Source organism: Kogia breviceps, chromosome 13 (assembly GCF_026419965.1).
Source record: "Kogia breviceps isolate mKogBre1 chromosome 13, mKogBre1 haplotype 1, whole genome shotgun sequence".
NCBI lineage: Eukaryota > Metazoa > Chordata > Mammalia > Artiodactyla > Physeteridae > Kogia > Kogia breviceps.
Genome location: NC_081322.1, coordinates 84,519,276 through 84,546,546, shown reverse-complemented (window position 1 = coordinate 84,546,546; position 27,271 = coordinate 84,519,276). Strand labels below are relative to the sequence as shown.

General features: G+C 48.0%; 1 protein-coding gene and 1 pseudogene across 1 annotated transcript in view; one reads left to right on the top strand and one right to left on the bottom strand.

Annotated features, from left to right (window-relative positions):
- Positions 1-12,336, bottom strand: part of SLC22A3 (solute carrier family 22 member 3) — an 80,687-nt gene extending 68,351 nt beyond the window's left edge. Inside the window, exon 1 of the mRNA XM_059083520.2 lies at positions 11,857-12,336. Within this exon, the coding sequence (XP_058939503.1) occupies positions 11,857-12,291 (435 nt within the window). The 5' untranslated portion in view covers positions 12,292-12,336. The remainder of the gene's footprint in view (positions 1-11,856) is intronic.
- LOC131767995 (cytochrome c oxidase subunit NDUFA4 pseudogene) lies at positions 5,362-5,609 on the top strand (annotated as a pseudogene).
- Positions 12,337-27,271: the final 14,935 nt, after the last annotated feature.

Here is a 27,271-nt window from a genome sequence, read left to right as displayed (position 1 = left end):
TGCGTGTGGGAGGATTAAATGAGTTCACTATGTTTTAAATAGTTTAAATAGTTAAAACGAAAACATTATGTTTTAATGTTGTCCAGTAATTAAAGAGACAATCAGGTTTTTAAGCAGGAAAGGTGTGTCAATAACCATCAGGTTACATGTAGTATATTACAGTATGGCTTTCTATCCCTATTGGGTATTAAGCTACTTTCATGGGTTACATTGTAGTGTCTATTCAGTGTCAAGAGAACTGGGGTGCTTAATGCATAGAACAACTAAGCCCAAATTTATCTCAACCCCAAACTGAATCTCAATATTCATATTTCCTGCCCCACCATCACTGCCCTGTGTTCATTTCATAGATTTCAGGGGCAGGGGGGAGTCTTTCGGTCTTTTCTCTAAGGCCAGATTCTCATGACAGGCCAAGCAAACTGTGACATGATATGGCCATTACAAACTGCCCCAAAAATGTGAAGCAAATTTGTGTAATTGACCCACAACTAGAACATAGCCGTAAGCCACACTGGTGGTTTTCTAACCACAGCATCTTTAGAGGAACTTTTGCCGTCCAGATTTACTGAAGGATTTCTTGTGCTTGTGAATAAAACACGCAATGGAGGGAGCTTCATGTTAGAATGATGTTTTAGTTCTTTTCCCAATCTCTCAATCAAACTGGAGCTGGAGAGGAGGCGGTGGGCAGAGCTGGCTGTCGGTCTGCCTCTGAGCGACTGTGGACCGTAACCCCGCCCAGATCCATAGGGGCCCGAGGGAGGTGAAGAAACAGAAGCTTGGGACGTCTTGCCAAAGCTTGTAGCTGTGCGAATCTATCCTGGGTCTTTTCTTAGTCTTTATGACTGGGCTCCAGCTAGGTACCAGCTCTAGGGAGGTGACCCCTGCCATGTCTCTTGGGGCTGGAATCTCAGTGTTCTGTCCAACGAGAGCTTCTAGGGGTTTGCCCCTAATTCCCAGACCCAAGCTGCCTCTCTGAGTGGATTTCCACAACATCTGTAACCAACAACTGCAATATCCCCAGTCACGTAGCACTTAGGTGGGGCAGACGACCGGATATGCACTTTGCATGCATTCTGTACACAAGCCTCCCATCAGCTCCACCCAGCAGCGACTATTCCCCTTCGGTGAGAACCTGAGCTCAGAACAGTCTCAAACTAAGAAATCTGCCCGTGTTCACAAAACTAGAAATCCAGCCACTTACTCGCCTTACAGATAGGCACAAGGAACCAGTTTTGATCTACAAGTTGATCATTTCTTCACAGTATTTTGCAACAATCAATGGTCATTATCTAATTATCTATGTAGTGGATAAAGACATAGGTAGTTTTATTTTGTTTTGTGATGCACTTGGTTTGATTTAAAAATCAAAATTCTTCTGCAAGTGCCCTATAGACATACATACTGGATAGGGGAGCGTGGCCATCTAACAGGGATGCCGGCTGGCGGACAAATGGAGGCCTTAGGTAAATGTGTTATTACCACTATTACCAAGTAGCTGGGACACAGAAAGAGCAAGATTCTCTGTGGGAAAGGTTCTTGGAACAATTTCCTTTACACTACAGAAACTCTGAAATGTATCTCTTTATTTGATTTTTTTTAAAGTCGATGCCAAATTAATTTTAATTACTTTCCGTTTAATTTTCTCCTCTGCCCTGGATATTTAATACTGTCAATTGTCCACGTGACTTCCCTATGAGGGTTTGCTTTGAAAGCCTCCTTTGAGGACAATGAAAGGGCACTCATTTCTCAATAAACGTCTCCAAAACATTTCTCGTAAAGAATTATCCACATTAAAAGCCCACACTGTCTTCTCCACTGTCCTTGGATTCCCATAAATGTGCTGCCATCAATCTTCAGAGTAAGAGGCTCTGGTGCCTACGCCCTTCTGTTTATGTCTGAGAGGCATCAGCTTACAGCATCCCTCCCTGGGGGCAAGAGACACACATGTCGTCTTTCATCTTGTGCTGTCGGCGGCCACACGACACTTCCAGCTGGCAGAAGCCCGTGAAATCAGAGCAGCTCTGTGCGTACGAGGGGCATAAGCCACCTCTGGGAAAGGCATCTGAGACGTGACACTACCGAGCAGAGAGGATGATGAGAGGGTGTTTGCTCTTCTCCAGGGGGGGGGGAGCCTTCATCACACACCTGGGGGTGGGTCCACCCGCTTCACGTGAGCGCCGTCCAGACAACGGATGCTCGGTCATCTCTCAGGAGGGGCACAGTACCCTCAGCCCCCCGAGGAGGTGGGCTCCAGAGACTTCACAACACCAACGGCAACAGCTTTCAAAGCCCTCAGAAGTCACCAATACCAAACTGTCTCACAGGTCCCCCTGTCCTGAGAATCAAGACAATGCTCTTTCTTCTGGGTAGCGGGGCCTGCTGCGGCCCTAGCGACATCCAGCTAGGATGGCCTCACTTGGGTCTCTCACACTGGACACCGCTGTGCTGAAGGCATTTCATAGAAAACCACCATTTTACCAAAGCTGCCCCCGTGTTCTACAAGCAGTAATAAAATTAACTTTTCACTCCATAAAAAATAAAATCGCATTCTAGACAATGATACACAAATTCGTCTGACATGTGAAACTCTCATGTCTGCATTATGAAGCCAAGAAAAGTTAAACAATTATATTCCAACAACTGCTAAAATAGCTGACCTCCACCCAAGAAGAAAATGTCTCCCGTCATTTGGGGGAGGAGAGCAAGACAGCTGGTCTGTGGTTTCCTGCACAGGCACCAGAATCACGGGTCAGGAAGCACGTGTCTCACTTCTCACCTTATTTGAAGCCTCCAAATTTCATCCCTGAACTATTTTCTAAGCAACAAGAAAACACAGTTTCCCACACTTATTTGCAGGTTTTATGACCATCAATACAGCACAGGTTAACAACAAAACCCATAAAAGAAAGGTTATATACTCCCGAAACAGACACAGTCTTGTCAATTACTTTCAAATACTTCAATGTCTTAACACTGAAGTTAAATGTTAAGTTTAATGTCGAAGTGTTATAATCAGATAACTGAGGCCACAGCCGGTGAGTGTGGACAAGGCTTGTGAAGCTCCGGTTTGCATTTCCTCATGAGTGTCTCAACTTTCTGGTCCCAGTGACGGCCATGAGAACGGAAATCCAGAGCCTCACCTGTCACTTGCTCATCTCTCCTGCTCTGGCCTATAACCATCCAGCAGGGAGGTCCCCGGTCTCAGAAGACTGGGTTCGACAGCAGAATAATCACCTTCGTTTCTGAAGTCCAAGCTTGTCCCCATCCTGCCTCCCTCGGGTGGTTTCCACTGTGTAGGTGGCCCAGGGCGTGTCCCCTCCTCAGATTCCCCATGAAGCTCTAGGGTCTACAGCAGATGTTACAGAGGGCAGGACGGGCACCGGCTCCAGAAGGTGGCCACACCCGTGCCATCACCCTCTCCTCTGTCCACCCGGTTCACAGCACGCCCGCCAGGAAGTCAGGTGTCCTGGGGAGGTATCCATCCCGATTTCCGGAACTGAACACCTCCAGCTTTTAAGTTAGCTTCACCCCAAGCCACTTTCCCACTCTTGTATGGATATGGCAGCCCCAAGTTCAGGGTCAGGAATTACATACCTGAAAATGAACTTGGCTGCAGAATGATAGAGGTAGAGGAACCTTGGAAATCCACTGACAATTGCCTACTCCACTCAGATAAGGAAACAGTGGTCCAGGGATGTTACCTGTCACCCCCAGTCACTCACAGTGACCTGTGCCAAGGTTCCCACGTCTTGGTTCAGCACCCTTTCCACTACAACGTCCGCTTCACTGATTAATCGGAGACTAGGATCCAGGTTTTTGGAAAATATTCAACAATAAACACCACACTCATTTTCTGACTTTCATTTTAAATCTCCCTGAACATAGTTTTTAAAGTTAAATTCTAAATCAGTCATACACTTTGAGGGACGTGCTTGGCGGGGCCCATACTAGCCATACAATTTAAACGCAGGATTTTTTTTTTTTAATCACATTTATTTATTCACCTTCGTAGGAGCCCCTACACTGCATCCCTCCTGGTTCTCCTCCCAGTGTTATACAAGCACCAGCCCCAAAGTTACTTTGTTTTATTACAAGCACAGAAAAGTTAGAACACAGCAACCCTTTAAAAGCCATGTTACCGATCTCTTACCCACATAAAAAGGCATTAACTATCATTGGCCATACTTGTGTCATTGTCATTCTAGAAAGCTACACCAAGAACCTTAAGGAACTTTGCTATTTCCTCACAGAATAGAAATAAACTTCCTTTCTTGGTTATAGTTTAAGAAAAAAAAAAATGAGGAAAAATTGGAGAGGTTTTATTTTGTTTTGAAATGTAGGCAGTGTCTCCCCACCCCGCCCCCGATGGCCTTGGAGGGCTCAGCACTGCACCCTTGAACTGCTGCCAGCCAGGCGGCCATGTGCCCCTCGCTGACCTGTGCCCTGCACCTGTGCCCTGCTGCTCTCGGAGCCCAGCTCGGCTGATGACACAGACGTGCCCAAAAGGGCCAGGACAGCTGAGGAAGGCCTTTTCTGCACAATGGACGTCAGCACATAAAAATAATGGCCCCAAAAAGCCAGCCGTCCTGCTCCTTCCTGTGGCTTTAATGTTTCAGGTCGCATCCCCCAGTTAGGATCTGAGGATGACAGAGTCCCCAGGTAGACAGGGGTCGGGGGGTGGCGGCTGTCCCCCTGCTCCAGAGGCCTGGAGCCACTTTGTGCAGGGCCGTGGCCCCCCTGGTGATCTGTCAGAGCCCGGTGGTGTGAAGGGGAGGAAGACGAGCCCTTGCTGGCTGAGTTCTGAAGAAGCAGCACTGTGCGAGGTTATCCATCAAACAAACACCTAAGAATAAAACCTGTGAAATTTCTGTATCACCTTCACACCGAAAACTACAAGACACTGTGAGAGAGACTGAATTACGCCTAAGAAAACGCAGCAACACATCACGTTCAAATTGCATCACATACACCATGTTCAAAACACCAAAGCTGTTAAAATGGCCATTTTCTCTAAATTAATATACAGAATTAATGCAAAATAAAGCAGCACTGTTGAGGGGAAAGGAGCTTATTAGAGTCTACAAAGGTCAATTTCAGGGATGGCTGAGCCAGTTATAAAAGGGGTCAAATATTTCACTCAATCCCTTTCCCGTTCACTCCTTAATTTAATCACGGGATTTATTAAATGCCACGTGATTTCACCACAAATATACACTAAACAGTCTCTGCCCTCAAGAAAGCTGCAGTCTAGGTCCTGGGTGACTCTGGACGTCCACTCCTCCTCGGCGCGGATGCTATTGAGTCGCGGGCCTTGTAGGTTTGTTTTTCTCTCCATGTGGACTCAAGGCCTCTGTCGCAACCATGCTCTGGCAGATCACCGGTCGGGCCAAGAAGCATTCGAGTTCGAGCCCCTTCTTTGTATTTATCGGAGCAGGAGGTACTGGCGCGGCACTGCACGCCTGCGCCTGGCGTTGCTCAATCCCGATGTCAGCTGGGACAGAAAGAACAACCCAGAACCCTGGAACCCACTGGGTCCCAACGATCAGTACAAGTTCTACTCAGTGAATGCAGATTACAGCAAACTGAAGAAAGAAGGTGCAGACTTCTAAATATAATGTTTCCCCATAAAGCTGCTTAAAATGAAGGTCTTCCGGAAGCCATCTGCACAATTTTCCACTTAACCAAGAAACATTTCCCCTCTAAATGCACGAAATCACGTTGGTGTATTTGTGTTGGGGTTTAGGCCGATGAGTAGAACTTGAAACAACAAGACAGGAAAGCTGCAGTCTGATGAGGAAGGCAATACGTTCAGCACACAGAGAGGGTGGCTGGGCAGAGGAAGGAAAGCAGACCCCCAGAGTCGGGACAGGGAAGGTACTTCTGGCATAGGTAACTCTTAGCTGCATCTTTAGGGGAAAAAAACGGAACATCCTCAAGAAGAAAGAGGAAAGGTATTTGGAGAAGAGGAAACAGCACACTCACAGCCCAGGGAGGACAGCCAGGCATGCCCTGGAGGGGCTGCAGCAGGGGGGCCTGCAGAGGAGAGGGGCCCGTAGGGGCCTCCGGCAAGGTCACGGTGACCTTGTGTGCAGCTCAAGGGGAGGACTATCTCGAAGGAACCAGCTTCCCTGCCATTTCATCAGGTGCCTGCAGCCTCCAGGAAATACACCAAAATGTGTATTTGTCAGGGTAGGCTCACAGTAAGAGCTGTAACAACCCCCCCCCCCCCATATCTCAGTGGTTTAACACAAGAAAGTTTCTTTTTCATTAATTTCACATTCCCATGCAGAGGAGGTGGAGGGAAGGAAGATGGGGTCCCCTCCCTGCAGGCTTCAAGCACTGACCTCCTTCCAGCCAAGGGCTTTGCTGTCTTTGGGGTCTTCCGGACTCTCTGCCGGCAGATGAGGGAAGGAAGGTGCAGGGGGACTGCAAGGAGGAAGGTTATTCTGGCTCCAGGTGGGTTGCTTCTCCCAACATCACTGACCAGAACACATCACAGGACCGCCCCCCGCCAGCTGCAAGGGACATTGAGAAATACAACCTAGCTGTGTGTCCCAGAGGAGAAGTACAGGTGCATGTGTTTTGGGAATTATGGTCTTCTCTGGGTATAGGCCCAGTAGTGGGATTGCTGGGTCGTATGGTAGTTCTGTTTTTAGTTTCTTAAGGAACCTCCATACTGTTCTCCATAGTGGCTGTATCATTTTACATTCCCACCAACAGGGCAAGAGGGTTCCCTTTTCTCCACACCCTCTCCAGCATTTATTGTCTGTAGATTTTCTGATGATGGCCATTCTGACCGGTGTGAGGTGATACCTCATTGTAGTTTTGATTTGCGTTTCTCTAATAATTAGTGATGTTGAGCAGCTTTTCACGTGCCTCTTGGCCATCCGTATGCCTTCTTTGGAGAAATGTCTGTTTAGATCTTCTGCCCATTTTTGGATTGGGTTGTTTTGTGTTTTTAATATTGAGCTGCATGAACTGTTTACATATTTTGGAGATTAATCCCTTGTCTGTTGATTCATTTGCAAATATTTTCTCCCATTCTGAAGGTTGTCTTTTCACCTTAAAAAAAATTGTGGGACTCCTGTCTTGGGTAAAAGGACAGTGCTTCCATCCCAAGGTCTGCAGGGTGTGTTGGGGGGAGCTGGCACTTGCTTCACTCACACATAGGCTGTTCCACTTGTGATGATCTTGTCACACTCCTCATGTGTAGTCTAGGGACCACCTGCAGGGGCTTTACATGCTTGTGAACAACGAAGATTCCTGAACCCCACCCTGATCTTTTGATTCCATGTCTGTGGGGGGGGGGGTCAAAGGAATACACATCAACCACTGCTCCAGAGGGCAGTCAATCAATGGCTACAAATAAATGATGCTGAAGATGAGAGAATGTGGGAATAGAACATCCTTTTCCTCATATATTCCTCTTGGACTCCTCCTTCTCCTCTGGGGCTGACGTCAAGGTCAGTGCACATTCTGCTTTGATTCACCCCCAGTCAATCATAAGAAGGCATCCCTTCACCACACCTGTTACCACTCTCAGTACATTACTGTCTCAGGGCAAGTCTCTCTGCCAGAACTCACTGGACAATTTTATCTATCTTTGTATTACCAGCCTAGCCCAGTGCCTAGCATATAGCAAATGCTAAAGAAATTTCAGGGCTTCCCTGGTGGCGCAGTGGTTGAGAGTCCGCCTGCCGATGCAGGGGACGCGGGTTCGTGCCCCGGTCCGGGAAGATCCCACGTGCCGCGGAGCGGCTGGGCCCGTGAGCCGTGGCTGCTGAGCCTGTGCGTCCAGAGCCTGTGCTCCGCAACGGGAGAGGCCACGACAGTGAGAGGCCCGTGTACAGCAAAAAAATAAAAATAAAAAAATAAAAATAAAAAATATATAAACGTAAGATCTTTCTCAAGTGCTCAGAGCAAATCAGAGACTCAGCCCAGAATAAAACTTGGGCCTGGCTAAACTCCTTTCTCCAGTATTCATGGCAGTGTGTTTCCATGCTTAGCAAATAGTAAGGACCGGATGCTGATAACACTAATGTCTGGGGTTGGCCTCACATTGTGGGTCGGATATGCAGGAAACAAAGCAGAGACATGAGAAGCACTGGGACAGCCCCAGAGATCGCAGCAGCCTCCGTTTTCTTCAATGGATCAGCCACTGCCCTCAAATGGACTCTCATTTTTTGTGTGGGGGAGAAAAATTATCTAGAAAGGGCAATTCGGTCTCTTTTTAATGGTGCTCCGAGGCCTGGTTCCTAGTGAGAGAGGAGCTCTTTTGTCCCCCATCCAGGGTACACAAGCAAGCATTTCAAAGTCTTAACGTTAATTTCAGAGTCTCACTCCCTGGGCAATGAATTGAAATATTTGGGTGGTAAGGGCTTGGACTTCTCCACATCACATCATGCTTTCTTCGGCCCCGTGTCTGACAACCAGATAGGGCTGAGATTCAGACGTTAGAAGAGTCTGTGCTGAGGTCATTCAATGTAGGTGAAAAATCCGCTGCATCACCTTGAGCAGGAGAAACCAGAGGGGGAGCTGGACTGAACCGGCCCTGCACTTCGCATTGACTTCTGACTTAACTCCTTGGCGCTGTTTCTCTTTGTAAAGATGAAAACAGGGAGGATGAGGTTTAAGCGCCCGTTCTGCAACGCTCACACCGAGAGTACAGACTGCCGTCCCCACGATAGGGAAGCTCAGCCTCCTGATCTCTGCAGTGGATCACGTTCGGGACCATGGAGTGAAATAAAGTGACACGCTGGCCAGAGGACCAGGATAGTAACTAAGTAAACAGGAAGGTTCAACTAGATTTCTTGCAGGTTCTAAAGTGTGAGTGATCTGGTATCACGCTGTGTGGACCTGTTTCAAGGACTTAGAGCGCTGCCTGGAGAAAGAAGACGGATTCACAATCAAGACCCCCGGATCTGCATCCACCTTGGCTACATAAAAGGTCTGGGGCGCTAGTGGGTCCCTTCGCATCTCCTGCCTCAGGTTCCTCCTCTAAAAGCCGGGACAATGCTGTCTCCCCCGCAATGGCGCAAGGATTAAATATAACAGCCGTATGTTGCCACTCTGGAATCTGGTCTCCCCTTCCCCGTTCTGAACTCTCCCAAGTCACCCCCTTTCCATGATTCATATGTTAGATTTCAAGTCTCTCAAAACACACTGGGTATATACGGTGTGAGCCAGAGATGGGTCACGCTGACACATATGAACGCACAAACGCTAACTGGGTCCTATGCAAAACCAAAGACAGTACTGTATTAGCTGTGCAGAACTCTGAGAGGGAAGGAGTTGTTCTGGATGCTGAACTTCCCGAACGGATAGAGGGTTTCCTCCCAAGAATCAAAACATTAAAACAACAAACCAGGGGCTTCCCTGGTGGCGCAGTGGTTGAGAGTCCGCCTGCCGATGCAGGGGACGCGGGTTCGTGCCCCGGTCCGGGAAGATCCCACGTGCCGCGGAGCGGCTGGGCCCGTGAGCCATGGCCGCTGAGCCTGCGCGTCCGGAGCCTGTGCTCCGCAACGGGAGAGGCCACAGCGGTGAGAGGCCCGCGTACCGCAAAAAAAAAAAAAAAAAAAAAAAAACAGAAGCAGCAAACAATTTAGAACAACAAAATCTCTCTCCAATATACTTCTGAAACTTGTCAGAGGCCTTAAGGGAGAATTCTGAATAGCATTTTCCTTTTCCTTGAAGATTTTTATCATTGTTCTGCACACACTAGAGAACAGCCACCAGTGCTGACACTGATGGCATTGGTAGGACTGTATAGGGTTTAACCCAACCCCTGATACGACAGATGAGAAAGCTAAGCCCAGAACGGTTACGCTATCCACCCAAGCCACAGAGCCAGATGGAGACTGTGCCAGGACCAGGTCTCCTGAACACCCACCTTCCGCAGGGCCTGTTAGACCTTCATAAGACCAACTGTCCCTCCTTTGAAATAACCCTGGAATGCTTGAAACAACCCTGGAACCCCAGAATGCTTTTAAAGTACCTGTCTGGACACTAACTTAGACATTTTTATGTCTCCCTTCTCTGATGTCTATGGATCATGCTTGCTCATGGAAACCCCACTGGCATGTGTGTTCATTTGATTCTTCCATTTGAGATCTATATGTCTTCAAAAATCAGGCGTCTACTCTCAGAGCAGCGCCTTCCGGTTTGCCTGGAAAGTCGTACTAAGCAGCCACCTAATGGATACAACTCAACGGAAGTACCAGTGATAACACCCTCTCCCACCCGGGCCCACACCCTATCCATTTCAAGAGTGAAACCCCTAACAACAAGACCACCACAGTTTATAAAGCAGTCCCGATCATGACGCACGAATTAGGTAGAAATTGAAGTACCCCTAACACACATACACATGGCCTTTCTGGGCTGCCATGGGGTTTGATCTCTAAAGCACTTAGCAGAGGACCACACGCAGTGTGCCAACACACAGAACATGCAAAACCTCAAAAACCTACAATCCCAGCTTCAGAGAGACTAGGTCACCCCCAGACCAAAGAACACCATTAACTCTGAAGGCAGTGTTTTCCCCCGTTATTCAAGTAGGTGCTTAAAAATTCTTTACGACAGGGCTTCCCTGGTGGCGCAGTGGTTGAGAATCCGCCTGCCGATGCAGGAGACACGGGTTCGTGCCCCGGTCCGGGAAGATCCCACGTGCCGCGGAGCGGCTGAGCCCGTGAGCCATGGCCGCTGAGCCTGCGCGTCCGGAGCCTGTGCTCCGCAACGGGAGAGGCCACAGCAGTGAGAGGCCCGCATACCGCAAAAAAAAAAAAAAAAATTCTTTACGACAATTAATTAAAGACGAACGTTTTTCTTTCCCCACTTGCCTGGGCACATTCAATCACTTGTCAGAAATTAAATCGATCCATGCTTGCAGCAAAGTTCAATAAAACTGCTCATCCCTTCCCTGCAAGCTCAGCGGAGGCCGTCCCTAAAGTCAGAACTCCCCAAGATGAAGATGCAAACTGCCAGCCCAGCGCAGCGCAGAAACAGTTCTGCCGCCAAGGGTGAGGGCACCTAACCCCAAGGCACTGCCAGCTCAAAGGTAGCCAAAAAAACCGTGGGGACTGTCCCCGCCCGACCCCAGCAGCTACCCCCCAATAAGTGGGGTGTCCACTCTGGATGCCTTACAGCCTCTTCTGCTGCGTTCCTGTCATTTATTATAAGGGAAAAAAAATTTTTTAATTCAAAACCTCAGCTTTCCCAACTGCTCTCAACTGTTGCTCTTTGCCCCAAAGCAGCTTTGCCAAAATCATGCTCCCAGGAAAGCCTCGACCTTTGTCCTTTTGCATTTCAGATAATCATCTGGGCAACTAGAGACAGTTGGCGCTGCCTTCAAACGTCGGTTCCTCCTTTCCTTCGCCCCCTGGGGACCACGAGCCGGCGCGGACCTGCTCGGCGTCGCTCGCCCCAGACACTGCGGTTCTCTACCCGCGTCCACCCGTCATTTGCAACTACTGCGCACACACATCTCAGAGACAACGAGCACCGTACGGGATGCTTCGGTCCCTGAGGAGGAGTGTGCGAAGCATCTTAGCACTTGGCTTCCAGGGCGGTTTTCCTTCACACCTAAACCGAAGCACCACTCCGCTGCCTCACTAGCAGAGAGAGAGAAAGCAAAGGCACTGCGCGGGCAGCGCAGCACCACGACGCAGCACCACGCTTCCAAGCGCGGTATGAACGCGGTCGGTCCCCAGAGGTAACCGACAGCTCCCGGCCTCCGCGGACCTTCCCGGCGGCCGGCTTCACCGACTCCCAGCGTCCGAGGGGGCTCCGCGCGCCGTCCGCTCCCGGCCGCCCTTCGGCGGCGGGGCGGGCGCGCCCGGCGCGGACCCGGGCCCTTACCTCGCTGACGATGGTCGAGTGGGCCTGGGCGTACCGCCAGCCCCCCCGGCACGGCACGAGCGGCGCCGAGCGGTTGGGGAAGGCGGCGAGCGGGTCGGCGCAGCTGAGCGCGCCCGGGGCGGCGGCGCTGGCGTTGGCCGCCTCCAGGAGGTAGCGCTGGCAGCGGCCGTCGCCGCGGCGCTCGGAGGGCGCGGGGCCGAGGCGGGGGGGCGCCGTGCGGTTCCACTCCTCCTCGGGGCTCCAGCCGCAGCGCTCGGCCAGCGCGGCGGCGCTCGGCCCGCGGCACCAGTAGTGGTCGGGCTGGCTGCCCAGGAAGACCACGCCGACGAAGAGGAAGGCGAAGGTGACGCCCGTCAGGCACAGTAGCAGGAACACGCGCCACTGGAAGCGCCCGAACTCGCCGGCCTGCTGCAGCGCCTCGTCGAAGGAGGGCATGGTGCGCGCCGCCCGCCCGACTCCCCGAGCGCGTCCTGCCGCGCGCCGCCCGGGCCTCCGAGTGACCCGCGGGCCGCCCGGCCGCCTCCCTCCCCCGCCGCCTCCCCCGCGCACCCGCCTCACGCCCCTGGGCGCCGCGCCAGCCGCCGCCGCTACTCCGGCCCCGGGGCCCCCGCCCGCCTCACCCGCTTCCGGTCCGGGGGCGCCCGCGGAGGTCCGGGCCGCGCTCCCCGGAGGCGCCGCCGCGGGGTCGGGGTGGGCGCGCGGCGGGGCGTGGGCGGCGCGGCCTGGCGGGGCGCCACAGCGCGCCGCGCACCCGGCCCGGGACTGCGAGTGACGCGCACAGCCTCCGGCCTGGCGCGGAGCTCCATTCGGTGCTTGCCAGCAGCCTGTTCTGCGGGCGGTCCCGGATCGGGCTCCAGAGAAGAAAGTTCCAGGGCCACCCAGCGACTCCCAGGCTCCTGGGACTTGGTCTCTAGGTGGTCCTGGGCGCCGCCTAAGGGACCGACGACGCGCGCGCTCCGGGTCCCGCGCCCGTGCCGGCGAGCCCCCTTCCCCCACCACCACCCCGCCAGTTCTCGTCCCTTGGGTGAGCAGAGCCGCCCGGCGCACCCCTGGGGCCGGGCAGCCGGGTCCCAGAGCAGTGGACCGACTGCAGAGCTAGGACCACGGGGGTTAGATTTGGGCGACATCTCAGAGAGCGTGCAACTTTTTCAAAAGAGCAGCTGCGCAGCCCACAGGGGTGTGAGGCGTCTTGTTCAGAGTCCTGGAGTTCAAAGTGAGAACGGACCTCAACCCCTTACAGGTTTCTTTAGCCAAGGCCTTTCCTCTTGGCCCCGAAGTCGCCCAGAAAGGGTGTGTGTTGGTTGGTTTCACTCGTTTTTAGCTCCCTCATTGGCTCCAGAGATCCGCAGAGCTGTGTGCGATCTGGCGTCCTGGCCTATGCTCCGCGTCCGGGCTGCTGTGTCCATGTCCACACTCGGATGCCCTCCCCGGGCCGGGTTAAAAGCCCCTTCGCGGCTATGCGGTTCACGCTGCCCGGCTAACAGCGCCCTCCCTGCCCAGCCTCCCCCCTCAAGACGTTATCTCCTGAGAATTTCTCCAGCTCTTCTTCCCAGAACCCCACCCCAGCCGTCCAGAAAGCGTTCTGCCCTTAGCTCGCTTTTCTCGGAGGGTGGAGAGGCCGGTAGAGCGCAGCCTGACTTTTTCCTCCTTCCAGAGCAAGGACGGGAGCCAGGCTGCCTCGGTTCACCAGCTGTGACCTTGGCCAAGCACCTTACCGGGCCAGCCCAGTCTTCTCATCTGTCAGATGAGACTGATACCTTCCTGGGGTCGCTGTGAGGATTGAATGAATTATTACACGTAAAGTGCCTGACGACGCACGGCGTGCCCTTTCACATGTTAGCTCCTATTACCGTCGTTCTTATTTGTTGCTGAGTTAATACTGTCTTCCGTGCAGCGATGTCCTAAGGATCCCGGGTACTAGGAAGGATAAAACACTTGGTGGCAGGTGAGCACACATCAGGGGCTCACTGACTGAGAGTTCTAACTGTTCTATCATCCTTGTTCCCAGCTACTGAAGCACATCTGTCCCCTGGTTAGCAGCGACTTCTGTGTGCACACGTGTCACGCTCCAGGGTGTAGTCCACATTATTGACTGCCCCCTGGGACCCCAGACTCAATCTGGCCTCCTCCCACCCAGCTCCTCCTCTGCCCTCTCTTTTGGGGTAACCGTGGCCCCGCCCCAAGACTCAGACTCTCAATATCATCTCAACACCCGGCACTCCTCAGGCCCTAACTCAAAGGTGCCCTCAGCTCATCCCTCCTGGCCGTCTCCCCACCACCCCTGCCCCAGTACACACCTACACACACACAGGCAAGCCCCCAGCTCCCTTCCCTGTTTCATCAGTCTCCAAAGTGCTTATCACCCTCTAACATATGCATATTTTTCTTCCTTTGTTTACTAAATTTACTTCTTTTTCTTATCTGTGCCCCCTCCTCCACTAGAAGGCAGGTCTCACAAGGACAGAAAGTTTTGTTTCGTTCATTTCTATATTGCCAGCACCTAGAACAGTGCCTGGTTCCTAGTAGGTGCTCCATAAATATTGGTGGAACAACGGGATGCTTCCTGACACCTCCCTCCTCTCCCGCCCCCTCCCCCCACAGGCACGGCCTCCTCTCCTCCTCCACCAACTTTGTTCGCAGTGACCCTCGGGGCTCCTTGCCTGTGGCCGCTCTGCCTCCAGCCGGGCTGCACTCCTCCTTGTCTTCCCACGGAGCAGCTCGGAGGTGCTTCCTTCAAGGGCTTGCCTTGGTTTCCAAATTAAATACTCGTTTCTCACGCTCCCTTTCAAGATCCTAACCTATGTCCCTCACCAAGTTGTCCCCCCCATGTGACAGCCAAACACCACGACTTGCTGATCCTCAAATCCTTCTTTAACTTTCCGAAATCTGTGCCTGTCCACGCAAAGAAGTTTCCTCTTCCTGGCATTTCACTCTCCTGCCCTCCCAGCCACTTCCCAGCAAGGCCTGGGCCGAAAGTCCGCATCCCCTCCTCAGAGCCCTCCCCCACCGCCAAAACTGCCTTCTTCCCCAAGTCATGTCTGCCGTCCTTGTCTGTGCTCCTAACACATCTAAGAACCTTCTTAAGGAATTTTACTACATTTTTCTTTGTATTGCAGTTGTCAGGCTATTTTAACTTTAATTCCTTTTTTTTTTTTTTTTTAAATGAAGTAATCTGAGCATTTGGACCAGTAGACCTAGAGCAGTTGCTAAGATCATGGAATTTGGAGCCAGACCTGCTATGTTCAAATCCCCTCCTACTCTTTATGGTGAGTGACTTGGGCAAGTTATTTAGCCTTTTCCGTAAAACTGAGTAGCAATGACACCTTTTCATTTTTTATGCAGTACTTGAAACATGATAAGTGCTATATGTAAGTTGGCTATTACTAAAGAGAGTAGTACAAAAATACCACCCTTCCCCAGAATTAGCAAATGTCATGTTATCGTGTTTTAGGTATATTGTTATAAAGAACTAACACTCCTAGACACAGCTGAAGTCTCCTTCATACGCCTTCAGGTCCTGTCCCCTGTCCCCTCCCTTCCTCCCCAGGGCAGCTACCAGGCCCTTTCTTCAGAAGGTGGGCCTGGGGAAAAGGCCACACAGGCTCAGGAAGAGGGCTCAGGCCCGCTGAGCAGGGAGACCTGGGATCTCAGATCCCAGCGTGCTGGTGTGTGAGGCAGGAGCAGGGGAAGGGGATGGGCTTCAGGTGGGTACAAGCCCTTGGCTCCAGGGGAGAGGAAGGCGAAAGTGTGGCCCCCTCTGGTGAAGATTCAGGCTGCCTCTTGCCCAGGTATAGTTACCCTGAAGTCCTTATTCATCTCCTCCATGCTTTAATCCTTTTTATACCTAGGTACTACACGAAAACACTCCACAGGTGTCCCTTGCTCTTCAAAAGTTTGCCTTATGCCACTTTACTTTTATGAAAGACCTACATTAGCACCTGTTTTTCCTAACTGTAAGACATCAAAGAGTATTTTCACTTTTATGATAAAAGATGAAAATCGAAAATAGCGGTCACCTCTTATTTTGTGGCAAGTCATTATAGAAGCAGTGCTCACCCCAGCAGCAGGAGTGGCCCTGCCAAGCTCCTTCCCCAGAAACTACATGCAGCATCTCAGCTTCAAGCCGGCATAGCTTTGAACTATCTGTGAGCATGTGCACTTCACTTCAATTTATTTTTCTGAATCTGTTAGCAAGGTGTGTCCTAAGGTAACTGCTTCTTCGCTTTTTGCCATTTTGGCTTAGGAAAGTTTTCGTAGAAAAGCTCTACTTTCAGACAGCAAGGGAAACCTCTACAGTACTTGTGGTGCTTTGAAGTTTGCAGAAATGGTACGATACTCTATTTTTCTGTCACTTTTCTTTTTTACTCCACATTATATATATGTATATATTTTTTAATGAATTTATTTATTTTTGTCTACGTTGGGTCTTTGTTGCAGTGTGCGGGCTCCTCATTGCAGTAGCTTCTCTTGTTGCAGAGCACGGGCTCTAGGCACGCAGGCTTCAGTAGCTGTAGCGTGTGGGCTCAGTAGTTGTGGCTCGCGGGCTCTAGAGCGCAGGCTCAGTAATTCTGGCGCACGGGCTTAGTTGCTCTGCGACATGTGGGATCTTCCCAGACCAGGGCTCGAACCCGTGTCCCCTGCATTGGCAGGTGGATTCTTAACCACTGCGCCACCAGGGAAGTCCCCACATTATATTTTTGAGACCTATTAGCCTTGATAAATATGGATCTAGCTCATTTCCTGTAACTGGGCACATCTGACATGTATTCATCTTTCAGATTCATCTCTTGCAAATCACCCTCTCGTATCCTCTGCCTGTGTTCTCTTTGTTACTTGTTTTTTCTTACTGAAGTTTTGGGAAGTTATTTCTATATGTGTTTATTCTGCTCCTTTGTCAGCTGTATATGTTCTATCTCCTTAGTCTGTGGCTTGTCTTTTAACTGTATTTATGTTGTCTTGGTGACTACAAAAAGTTTAAATTCTGATAGTAAAATGTATCATTTTTCTTTATAGCTTCTGCTTTTTGCATCTTGCCAAAAAGAAAAAAAAAATCCTGCACAAATAGGCTTCTGGGCTGTTCTTTCTGTTCTACTGCTTATTTGTCTATCTCCGTGACAATACTTTACTATTAATCATGATGGTTCTATGATGATTCTTAGTATTTGGTAGGACAAGTCTCACCTCTCCTCTCCCCTCACCATCCTCCTGTTCAGAGTTATCCTGGCAATTTGGGGGCTTTTTTCTTCCATATGACTTTTATCTTATTATTAAGTTCCATATAAATTTGATCAGGATTTTTATGTAAAATTATGTATGCATTGTATTTGTCCCATTGCTCTGTAGATTTTTGGGAGAAAAGCCAAATCATGTTCATCTCTCTATCTTAAAACATTGATATCTATTCTAAATCTGCACAATCCAGTAAGGTACCATCAGCCACATGTGGCTATTTAAATTTAAATTAATTAAAATTCAGTGAAATGAAAGATTGTGTTTCTCCTGAGCCACGTTTCAAGTGCTCAATAACCACATGTGGCTGGTGGCTACCATATTGGACTGTGTCCATTCAGAACATTTCCATCACCACAGGAATTTCTGTTGGACAGAGCTGGTCCAGACATAGTGACTAGTATATGATTGTTGAATAAGAACAATAAACATCTACTGGCCCACAACTATTAGCTTTGGTAAAGCATACTGACTTTAACACTTTTTGAAAAGGTAATTGTTTGGGTTTATTCATCTAAAATTTTATACTTGTTATTTTTTTTATCGCCTTTAGGAATGGATAATACCTCGTATTAGGGTTTATTCACCACATATCGAGTTACCAAAATATGTCATAATGACATTTGTGCTGTTTGTAAAGCACAAAAAAAAGATTAGTTTCCTTGGGAATACTGTAATAAATCTAGAAACAAAACTTTTGAAAACAACCCGCTGAGAGAAAATTTGGCAAGTGAATTGTGGCCTGTGCTCAGGTCTAAGGGGAAAAACTAGGAATCGTATTTTCTTTTTTGTTATTTAACAAATGGGTAAGAGTATTTGAAACGCTCTCATTCTTACCTTATTAGGCACGGAGTAGCTATTTTTTACCTTAGTATGTGAACGTAGTAAAAAGACCACAGAGCACTTCCATTATTATATGGCCCAACGCTGGACCCTAACATCGATTTAGACTGTTGACCAATGTTCATTTCTTTCTCTGATCCATCCTCTTGCTAGTTGATTACAATTTGGGCTTCCCTAGAGGAAAGTTTCTGGTTTGGGGGACAAATATTACAGATACTATTATCCTTTGGAAATAGATGCTCTCTATACTTGAAGCATCTAGGATCTTAGACTTAAAGACACCTTTGGAGAAGATGGTAGCCATGAAGGAAAATGCTAAACAGCACTAAAACATTCCAGAGTTGAATTTTGACAAAGTAGAAAAACCTAGTCAAGCCTAAGAGATTTGAGAGTTTGTATTTTACCCTCTGAACATACACAATAGCAAGTCCTTTGCCACTTTCCTTTCAATGCCTGTGCCATTATAACAAGTGCAAGGTGGAGCACATTACCTCTCTTGAAAACCTTCTCATCACAAATGGTTTAGGGCAGGAGTGGTAAATGGGTTTCTTCTTATGTCCCACTCCTGTCATCTGTGAGGAGCCATCTAGAGCATGTTGAGGGTAACTTTGAGGTGCAGTGGAAATTAGGCCACGACTGTCAGGTAGAGGAAAGGGGACAGGAGTATGAGGGCAAAACAGTGGTCATCCTTCCACCGTCAGTGTAGCCTGGGAAGCCCCAAATAGACACACTATTCCCCGTGGGTCTCCCTTAAAACATCTGTTACTTTGGGGATTTGTGAAAGTCTCAGTGAAGAGGCCACTATGCTATTAATTGCTAAAATATTGCCCAGAAGTTTCTCCTCCTGGACCTCATTCTGGATGAACTTGTCTTTTAGTGAGGTACCTTCTATAGTGTGATAGTGGTTCCCCTGGGCAAAGCATTCAAAAGCGATCCACTGTCTCTGACTCTCAGTACCATTGTACGTAAATCACAGTAATGCCATCTTCAAATGGGAAAAGGCAGTCTTAGGAGATTTGCAGGCACCTATTAAAACTCGAGTGACCTCTCAATTAATCCAACTGAAAAACTGAAGGATAACACATTCACTAAAAATGAGGTTTATCGACATAGTTACTGAAATGAGTGATACTCACAATATGTTGTGTAAAAGAAACAGGTTTCAAAGACTACGTTTGATATCAGTGCCTCTCAACCCGTTAGTGGTAAAGGAGACATGTTTATTTGTTTGTCTGTTTTTGATCTACTGCAGATCAATATAGGGTGTTACTGGGCACGAATAGTCTGTAGCTCACGACATGTACAACCCCAAGGTGAATACAGCAACATCAGAACTGGTCTACATCCTATTCAAGGAGACCTGTACACCAGTCACACACTTGGACGTCATGGCGATGCCAGATGGGTATAAAAGTTTCTAAGTGCTTACTCGCAATTTCTGCACTTATCTGATTGCAGACAGGGGGGCGACGATTCACAGACCAGCTCTAATCGTGCATTCTGTGCCATCCTGTTTTTTGTAAAATAACGTATGTCTCCGTAAGAATTCTTTATTGTACCCCAGGCACAAACAGATGCTGTAACACTGTAGGCAATAAATGATTTCCAGAATCTGTCTATGCATGAAAGGTGGTCTGGAGAGATGAGCCGGGAGTTAGCAGAGTAACACCAAAAAGGGGCTTTGAGTCCTTAGCTGTTTTCATGGCTTAAAGGCATTCTACGTGTAGATTACTTTCCTTTCAGAATTAATTTTTGTTTGTATTTTTCATATTGCAAATGTCTACTTTTCCAGTCTATACTGGAGTCAAAGAGTAGTTTCTAGTTCTGGTTGAGCCAATAAATTATTTCTAAAAGTACAGTGAAATTAACATAATTTAGACCATTTCCTGGCTGTAAAATGCAATGAGTTCAAGTTCTCTTTTCCTTTAAATACAAAAATAAAATGTATAAATTACAGTAATCCAGGTCAATTTTAGTGCAGTTTGTATATATATGTATATATTAACACTTGTTTTCTAAAGCAGGTTGTAGAGTGCTGGCACACAGAATATTCGACGTTGTAAGATTTTATTTTATTTTCTTGTGCGTGTGTCGTTGTAAGATTTTAAAGCTATGTCTTAAACATGAAAAGGTGAACGCTCTTTGAAAAATTCAAAATGAAAACTTTAAAAAATATGGCCCAAAGAACTAGTATAAGGAGAACAAGACCTACCCACTAGGAAATTTTGATGTACTTAGCAATGTTATACGGCTGCTGGACAGGAGTACATACAAATATTTGTCTTTTTATTGAATTAATTGATTTTTTTCTATCTTTTTATTGAATTGATTGTGGTCTAGATGATTTTCCCATTTATCCTGAGTATTGCAATTGGAAGGCTATGTTTGAGACATGGCTATAAATAGCAGGAGAAAAGGCCAGGCGGAAGAGAAGGCATTTGTAGATAAGAAACTAGTATGAGCAGCAAGACGGGGAGAGAATAATAAATCTTTCTTTCATTTTCATAGTAAGATGTCTTAGACTGAGATCCAGAGTCTAATCCCAAATTTACAGTGAGATAAAAAAGTATGTGGGACATATCTATTTTTCCTAAAAACAGAATAGAATGCTCTCTAATTAGTGCTCCTCATGTCTGCGGGTTCAGATCCCCCCACCGAGAGCGGGGGTCTCTCTTCCGCATCACAGGGGAAACCCTGTCCGCCTTCTCCGTTCACAAGTGTGACGACCACATCTAAGCCCCATAACTTGTTCTCCGGAAGTGGAGGCTCCCCGCTTAAGCTAACCACACCGTCAGAGGCAGGCGGACCCGCACTCCATTCGTACCATCTAACGCAACATCCACGCTACTCCCACTCACACGTGACACTCAGGGGCTCTGTTAACATTCGTGGGACAAGACTGGCATGCGCTTTACCTGTCATATATCCCTTTTCCTCCTCAGAGCCCCACTGACAGGGTCCATCCTCCTTTTACAGATGGGGAAACTGAGGCTTGGGATGGTCCAAATGTCACACAAGTGTAAGTGGTTTGTGGGGAATTCAGACCATGTCTGCTCTTCAGGACCCCCCGCTGCAGAGGCAGGGGGCCCTCATCCTCCAGTGATGCTGTCCTCAAATGCTCTTTTGTACTCTTCCCATAACATTTAGGTGAATACGAGGTATTTTTCCCTTTTCGCTTTAGCTCTAGGGTTTGGCTTTCGTTTTTGTTTTGTCTGTTTTTCATAAAACTATCTTATGCTTTCTATAACAATCTCTATATGATACTTTTGACATGGGGATCCCATAGGGGTTTTTTTAGCTGAAAAAAAGTTCAGAAGTCATGTAGTCTAATTCCCTTATTTTGCAATCAAGTAATTAAGAACCAAAGAGATCAAGTAACTCATCTAAAATGAGGTCACTCAGTTTATAGCACCAGTCGGTCCAGGAGCCAGGCCCAAACACTATTATCAAACAGTGACTCAGATTAATTTTTAAAGTTGTTATTTCATAAATTATTCCCTTGGCTACAAATATTGTATAGCCTAGAAATTTAAAATAAAATCTTTGCCTTTTAATATCAAAATTAAAATGATGTGTATAAATATAAAACCTACTCAGTCTTCACTCAAATAACACCATCAGTTAAATATTTTTTTTTTTTTTTTTTTGCGGTACGCGGGCCTCTCACTGTTGTGGCCTCTCCCGCTGCGGGGCACAGGCTCCGGACGCGCAGGCTCAGCGGCCATGGCTCACGGGCCCAGCCTTTCCGCGGCATGTGGGATCTTCCCGGACCGGGGCACGAACCCGTGTCCCCTGCATCCGCAGGCGGACTTTCAACCACTGCGCCACCAGGAAAGCCCCAGTTAAATATTTTATAGTAACGAATGGAAGATTTTGTTGCAAAAATTGAGACTTTTTAGCATTGTAACATTGGAAAAATAAAATGATCTAATAATTCCAAAGCATTATATTTGTTTAGGGAGAAAAAAAGATAACCGGTCAAATCTGAGTAAACTCTCTGAGTTAAGAGTATCTTGCTGGGCTTCCCTGGTGGTGCAGTGGTTGAGAGTCTGCCTGCCGATGCAGGGGACGCGGGTTCGTGCCCCGGTCCGGGAGGATCCCACGTGCCGCGGAGCGGCTGGGCCCGTGAGCCGTGGCCGCTGAGCCTGCGCGTCCGGAGCCTGTGCTCCGCTTTGTTTATTTAAAAAAATAAACAAACAAAAGAATATGCAATACATGCCTCAAAGTTAATAGCAAATAGATCCCAAGTCTATAGACGCCTCCAAGCTAATGCGTGCTTGTTCCTGTCATTCAAGGAGCAACCAGCGCCGTCTCACCTCATAGTCCCAAACTTGGCATTCCCTCGATTCTCAGTCCTCCCCACTTCCCTGCCTCTTTTTCCTGCCTCATTGTGGGAGGCAGAATTTCTTTTCAACTTGCTCATCTCTTACCTCTTTCAGTGGAATAGAAACTAGAATGTCCCAGACACTTTAACACACGTCATCTCATTTAATCTTCATGCCCATTTTTAATAGAGAAAACCAAGGTTGGGAGAGAGTTGACTCATACAAAATACAGCAGGGATGGAATCCAGCTCCAAATCTGTCAGATTCTAAAGCTGATGGTGTTCTCACCTGGTCACGCTGCTTTTTTCTCTTTCAGGGAGACTGAAGTTCAGACGTGAAAAAATAGACCATCAGCAAGAGAACAAGTTGGGATTCAGACTCTGGTTTCTGAGCCTAAAACCAGGATTCTAAGTCCTTTCTGTATTTGCCTGTTCCATGTCTTTATCAGCATTAGTGATGACTTTCCCAGGTTCCTGACTCTGTATTTGCAAATCAGTTAACATCGGCCCAAGAGACTTGGGTAGAACCCTGAGGAATGTCCGTGGGACACTGTGGGTACCATCCGCACTCCTCTTGGCTCCCATGTCTGTCATGGAAGAGGCCTTCCGTGTTGCTCTAAATGGTAAATGGTTACTGCCTGAAATCGACATGGTCCAGATCATAGAAAATAGGATTTCCCCCCCCCAAAAAGTGTTGGATGACGGATCCCCCCTTGCATTTCTGAGCACAGGCTTCTCCAGTACCTAGTGAAAAGGCTCGCTAATTTCTGTCTGTGACAAGCACAGCTACATAGCCCCCAAAGAATTAAAACTGCCTCCCAAATCCACCTTTGAAATGAATTCTAAGTGGAGGTGGGAGAGAGGGAGAGAAAACTGGATGGAACTGGATGGAATTGACTCCTTTATCCCGACTCTTTTCTAAATAGATTTTAAAGCCCTCCCAGGTCCAAAATTACCCAGGATCCTCTGGGGGACTTGCAAGCCCCTGAGTGCTGGTAACATGGTCTGTTACTTGCCACAGGCATTAGTGCTCACGGTACCTTCCACGTGAAGTCAGGAGCAGTGGTACAACACCAGCATAGCTCTTCCCGGAGAAGAAGCATCCCGGATGTGTTCAGTGCTGCTTTCGTCAGTCGTTGACTTCCCCTGCTATTCCCTGTCTTCACAGATTTGTGATCCCAGCCCAGGCGTGGCACAGAGGCACCCTGGTGCTTCCAGAGTTGACTTCATGAAATGTGGGTGCTGGGACCTAAGTCCAACCAGGGCCTCCGTGACACGGCGACCTTCCAAGAACTCTGGAGCTCATTACAAGTTGTCCTTTCTGGGGCACCTGATACCCAGGGTGGGAGAAAGGGCCACAGGGGACCCGACTTCGTGGTGACCCTGCCTCCTCTGTCCTCCTTTTTCACTGCCCTCAACTTCTACCTTGAAATACACTGCAAAGGGGAGAGAAGGTGGATTATGGGATTATTTTATTTTAAAAGTCAATTTAAAATAATACCTACACATGAAAAAAAAAAAAAAGATACAGAAGGGAATGTGGAAAAACAACAATCGCCCTATGAACCTCCCACGTCCCTGGGGCCACTTCCCGGAGCTAACCGTTTAGTAATGATTTCATTCTCAGGACTTCCCAGAGCTGACTGTTCTCCATCTTTAGTCCTACTGGATGTTACTTCCATTTCTCTCTCATTTTTTTTTTAACTGCCTTTTTTTTTTTCGGCCGTGCTGAGCACCTTGCAGGATCTCAGTTCCCCGACCAGGGATCGAACCCAGGCCGTGGCAGTGAAAGTGCAGAGTCCTAACCACTAGACCACCAGGAAACTCCCTCCATTTCTTGCTTAGCAAGAAATCCATGCTAGGTACTGCATGGATTGCCCAGGGCCAATCACGAAAGGAGGAAAAGCAATTAATTAGGAGGGTATTCCAGGAGTCCTGGGGAGACAGCTGTTCTAGCTGGATAGACGAAGAGATGGATATGGAAAAAATGGATGACCCCAGAGATACTTAGGAGGTTACAATCAACAGTAGTTGGTGATGATAGGTAAGTGGGAGAAAGAGAGGAAAGCATAAAGATGGCTCCTGGGTTTCTGATTTGTTAAGCCCCATACGACAGACGCATTCAGTCACAGCCCTAGAAGGAAGGCAAACAAATGCTGAGGAGCTGATCCACCGTGAAGGAGACCAGACACGTGACAACTAAGGGAAGGGCATGGTCCTGGACCGATCCTGGACTGGATAAAATAGCTCTGAAGGACATTATCGGGACAATTGATGACGCTGGAATATGGACTTTGGGTTAGATAATAGTATTGCATCAATGTTGAACTTTCAGATTTTGATAATTGCACTGTAGTTGTATAAGAAAATATCTTTGTTATTAGGAAATACATGCAGAAGTATTTAAGGGATAGGAAGCACCGTGTCGCCAGCTTCCTTTCTGTGTGTGTGTGTGTGTGTGTGTATGGAGAGGGAGAGAAAATAGTGCAAAATATAAGTAGTTAGTAACGGTGAGAAATGGTACACAGAGTTGTTTATGACTCTTGCAACTTTTCTATATGTCTGAAACCACATCAAAATTTAAAAATCCACAAAATTATTAAAGTGTTGAGTGGAAGAAGTCCAGTTTTCAAGTTGGGGACTTGATAGGAATAGTGCAGTTTTACTGGGTGACATTTGGGCTCTCTGAGGAGAGGAAAAGTGCAGGGAGAAGCATCAGTGAGATTGTGGAGGTTGGAAGGTACAGGGGTGAATTTAGAAAACAGAGCATATTTTAACTGAAGTAGAGAGAGCAGAGGTGAAAAGAGATCAGCTCCAGAGCAAGAAGGGCTTGAATGCCAGGTTCATGGTGGAAGATTTCTCCTGCAGTCCACCGGCATCAGAAGAGCACGGTTCAGGGAGGACGGAGGAGGGCAGGGGTGGGGAGTCCAGTTAGGAGCTAGGGCAAGGGCACAGATGAAAGTAACGAAGAGCCGAGCAAAGGGGGCTCTGGGCATGCGAGAGGGCTCAGGTTTGGGTGATGTTAGGAAGTTAATACTGCAGAATGCAGAGCTGCCTGCATCTCTAAGGCAGGAGGAAATTCCACTGCAGCATCCGTCCTTCTGTCCCTTTTCGTCGGCTATATCAGTGATTTGTGCCTTCTTTCATTCTTCTTCATTAATCTAACCCAAGTTTTGTCCATTTGTATTAGATTCTTCAAAGAATCTGTTTTAGCTTGGTCGATCATCTCTATATTATATGCATGTTTTATATTTAATTAATATTAATATCTTTGAAGTTTATTGAAGAATTACAATTTTATATTAATCTATCAATAGCTCCTAATAAATGAGGTAGATGAATGAAAAATTAAAATTCACAGTGAGTTCTAACAACTTGGGTAATGACTGCATCCCCCAGCCTCCTCTGCAGAGATGTGCAGCCCTGGACCCAGTTCCATCCAAGGAGATGCTAGTAGATTGGGTAGGACCTTGGGAAGTCTCCTTGAAAGAGAGTTGATGTTGATGTGCCTTTCTTCCTATTTTTCTTCTTCTTGTGTCTGGAGTGCAGACGTGGTGGCAGCAGCTGGGACAACAGAGTAACCATCTATGGTCAATTGACTTTTGTCAAGGGTGCCAACATGATTCAGTGGAGAAGAGAATAGTCTTTCAGCAAATGGTGTGGGAACAACTGAATAGCCACATGCAAAAAATAACTTTGGCTCCCTATTTCACACCATATACAAAAGTTAACTCACAATGAATCAAAGAGCTGAACATGAGAGCTAGGCTATAAAACTCTCAGAAGAAACAAATGTGTAAGTCTTAGGGACCTGACACCTGGATGACCTGGCATGGGTGAACCTGTAAAACTTTATGTTTCGTGACGGAAGCCAGACACAAAACACCACACTTTGTAAGGTTCCATGTATATGAAATGTCCAGAGTAGGCACATTGGTAGAGGCAGAAAGTAAATTAGTGATTTCCAGGACATGGGAGGAAGAGGAAATTGGGAGGTACATGGTTTCTTTGGGGGATGATGGCAATATTCTGGAATTAGCGGTAATGTTTGCATGATATTTTGAATATACTAAAAACCACTGAATTTCAGACTTTAAAATCATTGTGATGGTGAAATTTATCTTGAACATATTAAATATATATATATATTTGGAGGACCACTGACCCTGTTGACCCCCCTGCATGAGTCCTGGTCATATTCTTTCCCATAAGGGCCCCAACTCTGGCGCTACAACCTGCCTTGCTTGGCATTTAACCTCCTTGGAGCTTGACTACTCTGACCAATAAGTTTGGGTCGTCCTCAGCTTTAAAGGAGAGCATCTTTGTATGCCACCAAGGAGGCCTTCACTTGCTTAATAATCAACCTCAGGCTCCATTTTTCTCTTAAACACCTGATATATCACATCAGCTTTATCACATCACATCTCTTGGCCCTGTTAGGCCATCCCAGTTCACCACCAGAGAAAGTTTAAGCCATTAGGCTACTGCCTTGCACCAGGGGCTATCTCCACCTGTCACCAGTGATGGGGTCCTCGTCAGCAGCCAGAGAAGTGCGTGTGCCGGCTCCCAAACTCCATCTTTTCGCCTGCTTTCTAGCACAGTCTTGCTACCAAGTGCTGCAGATTGGGTCCCCTAGGGAAGTCTCTGAGGTGGAATCGAGCATGCACAGTGCTTGGTCAGGACGTGGCCTTGAGAGCAAAGCTTGGGGAAGGGAGGAGAAAGAAGAATGGGGCAGGGGGAGAAGTTGACCTGTGCTGTAGGTTCAACAGTAGCCCCAGAAGACCCCCCAGAAACCCCACAGGCCCCCTACAATGGTCCTTCAGGATTGTCCCGAGTTGCCCAAGAAGGGGTGGACGAGACAGTTCTCTGCACCTAGCATAACCCGTGAAGGGTCTGCCAGTGGGAGGCTGTCTGCCAAAGGCACTCCAGCAGCTGGGGCAACCAGTCTTTTTTTTTTTTTTTTTTTGCGGTATGTGGGCCTCTCACTGTCGTGGCCTCTCCCGTTGCGGAGCACAGGCT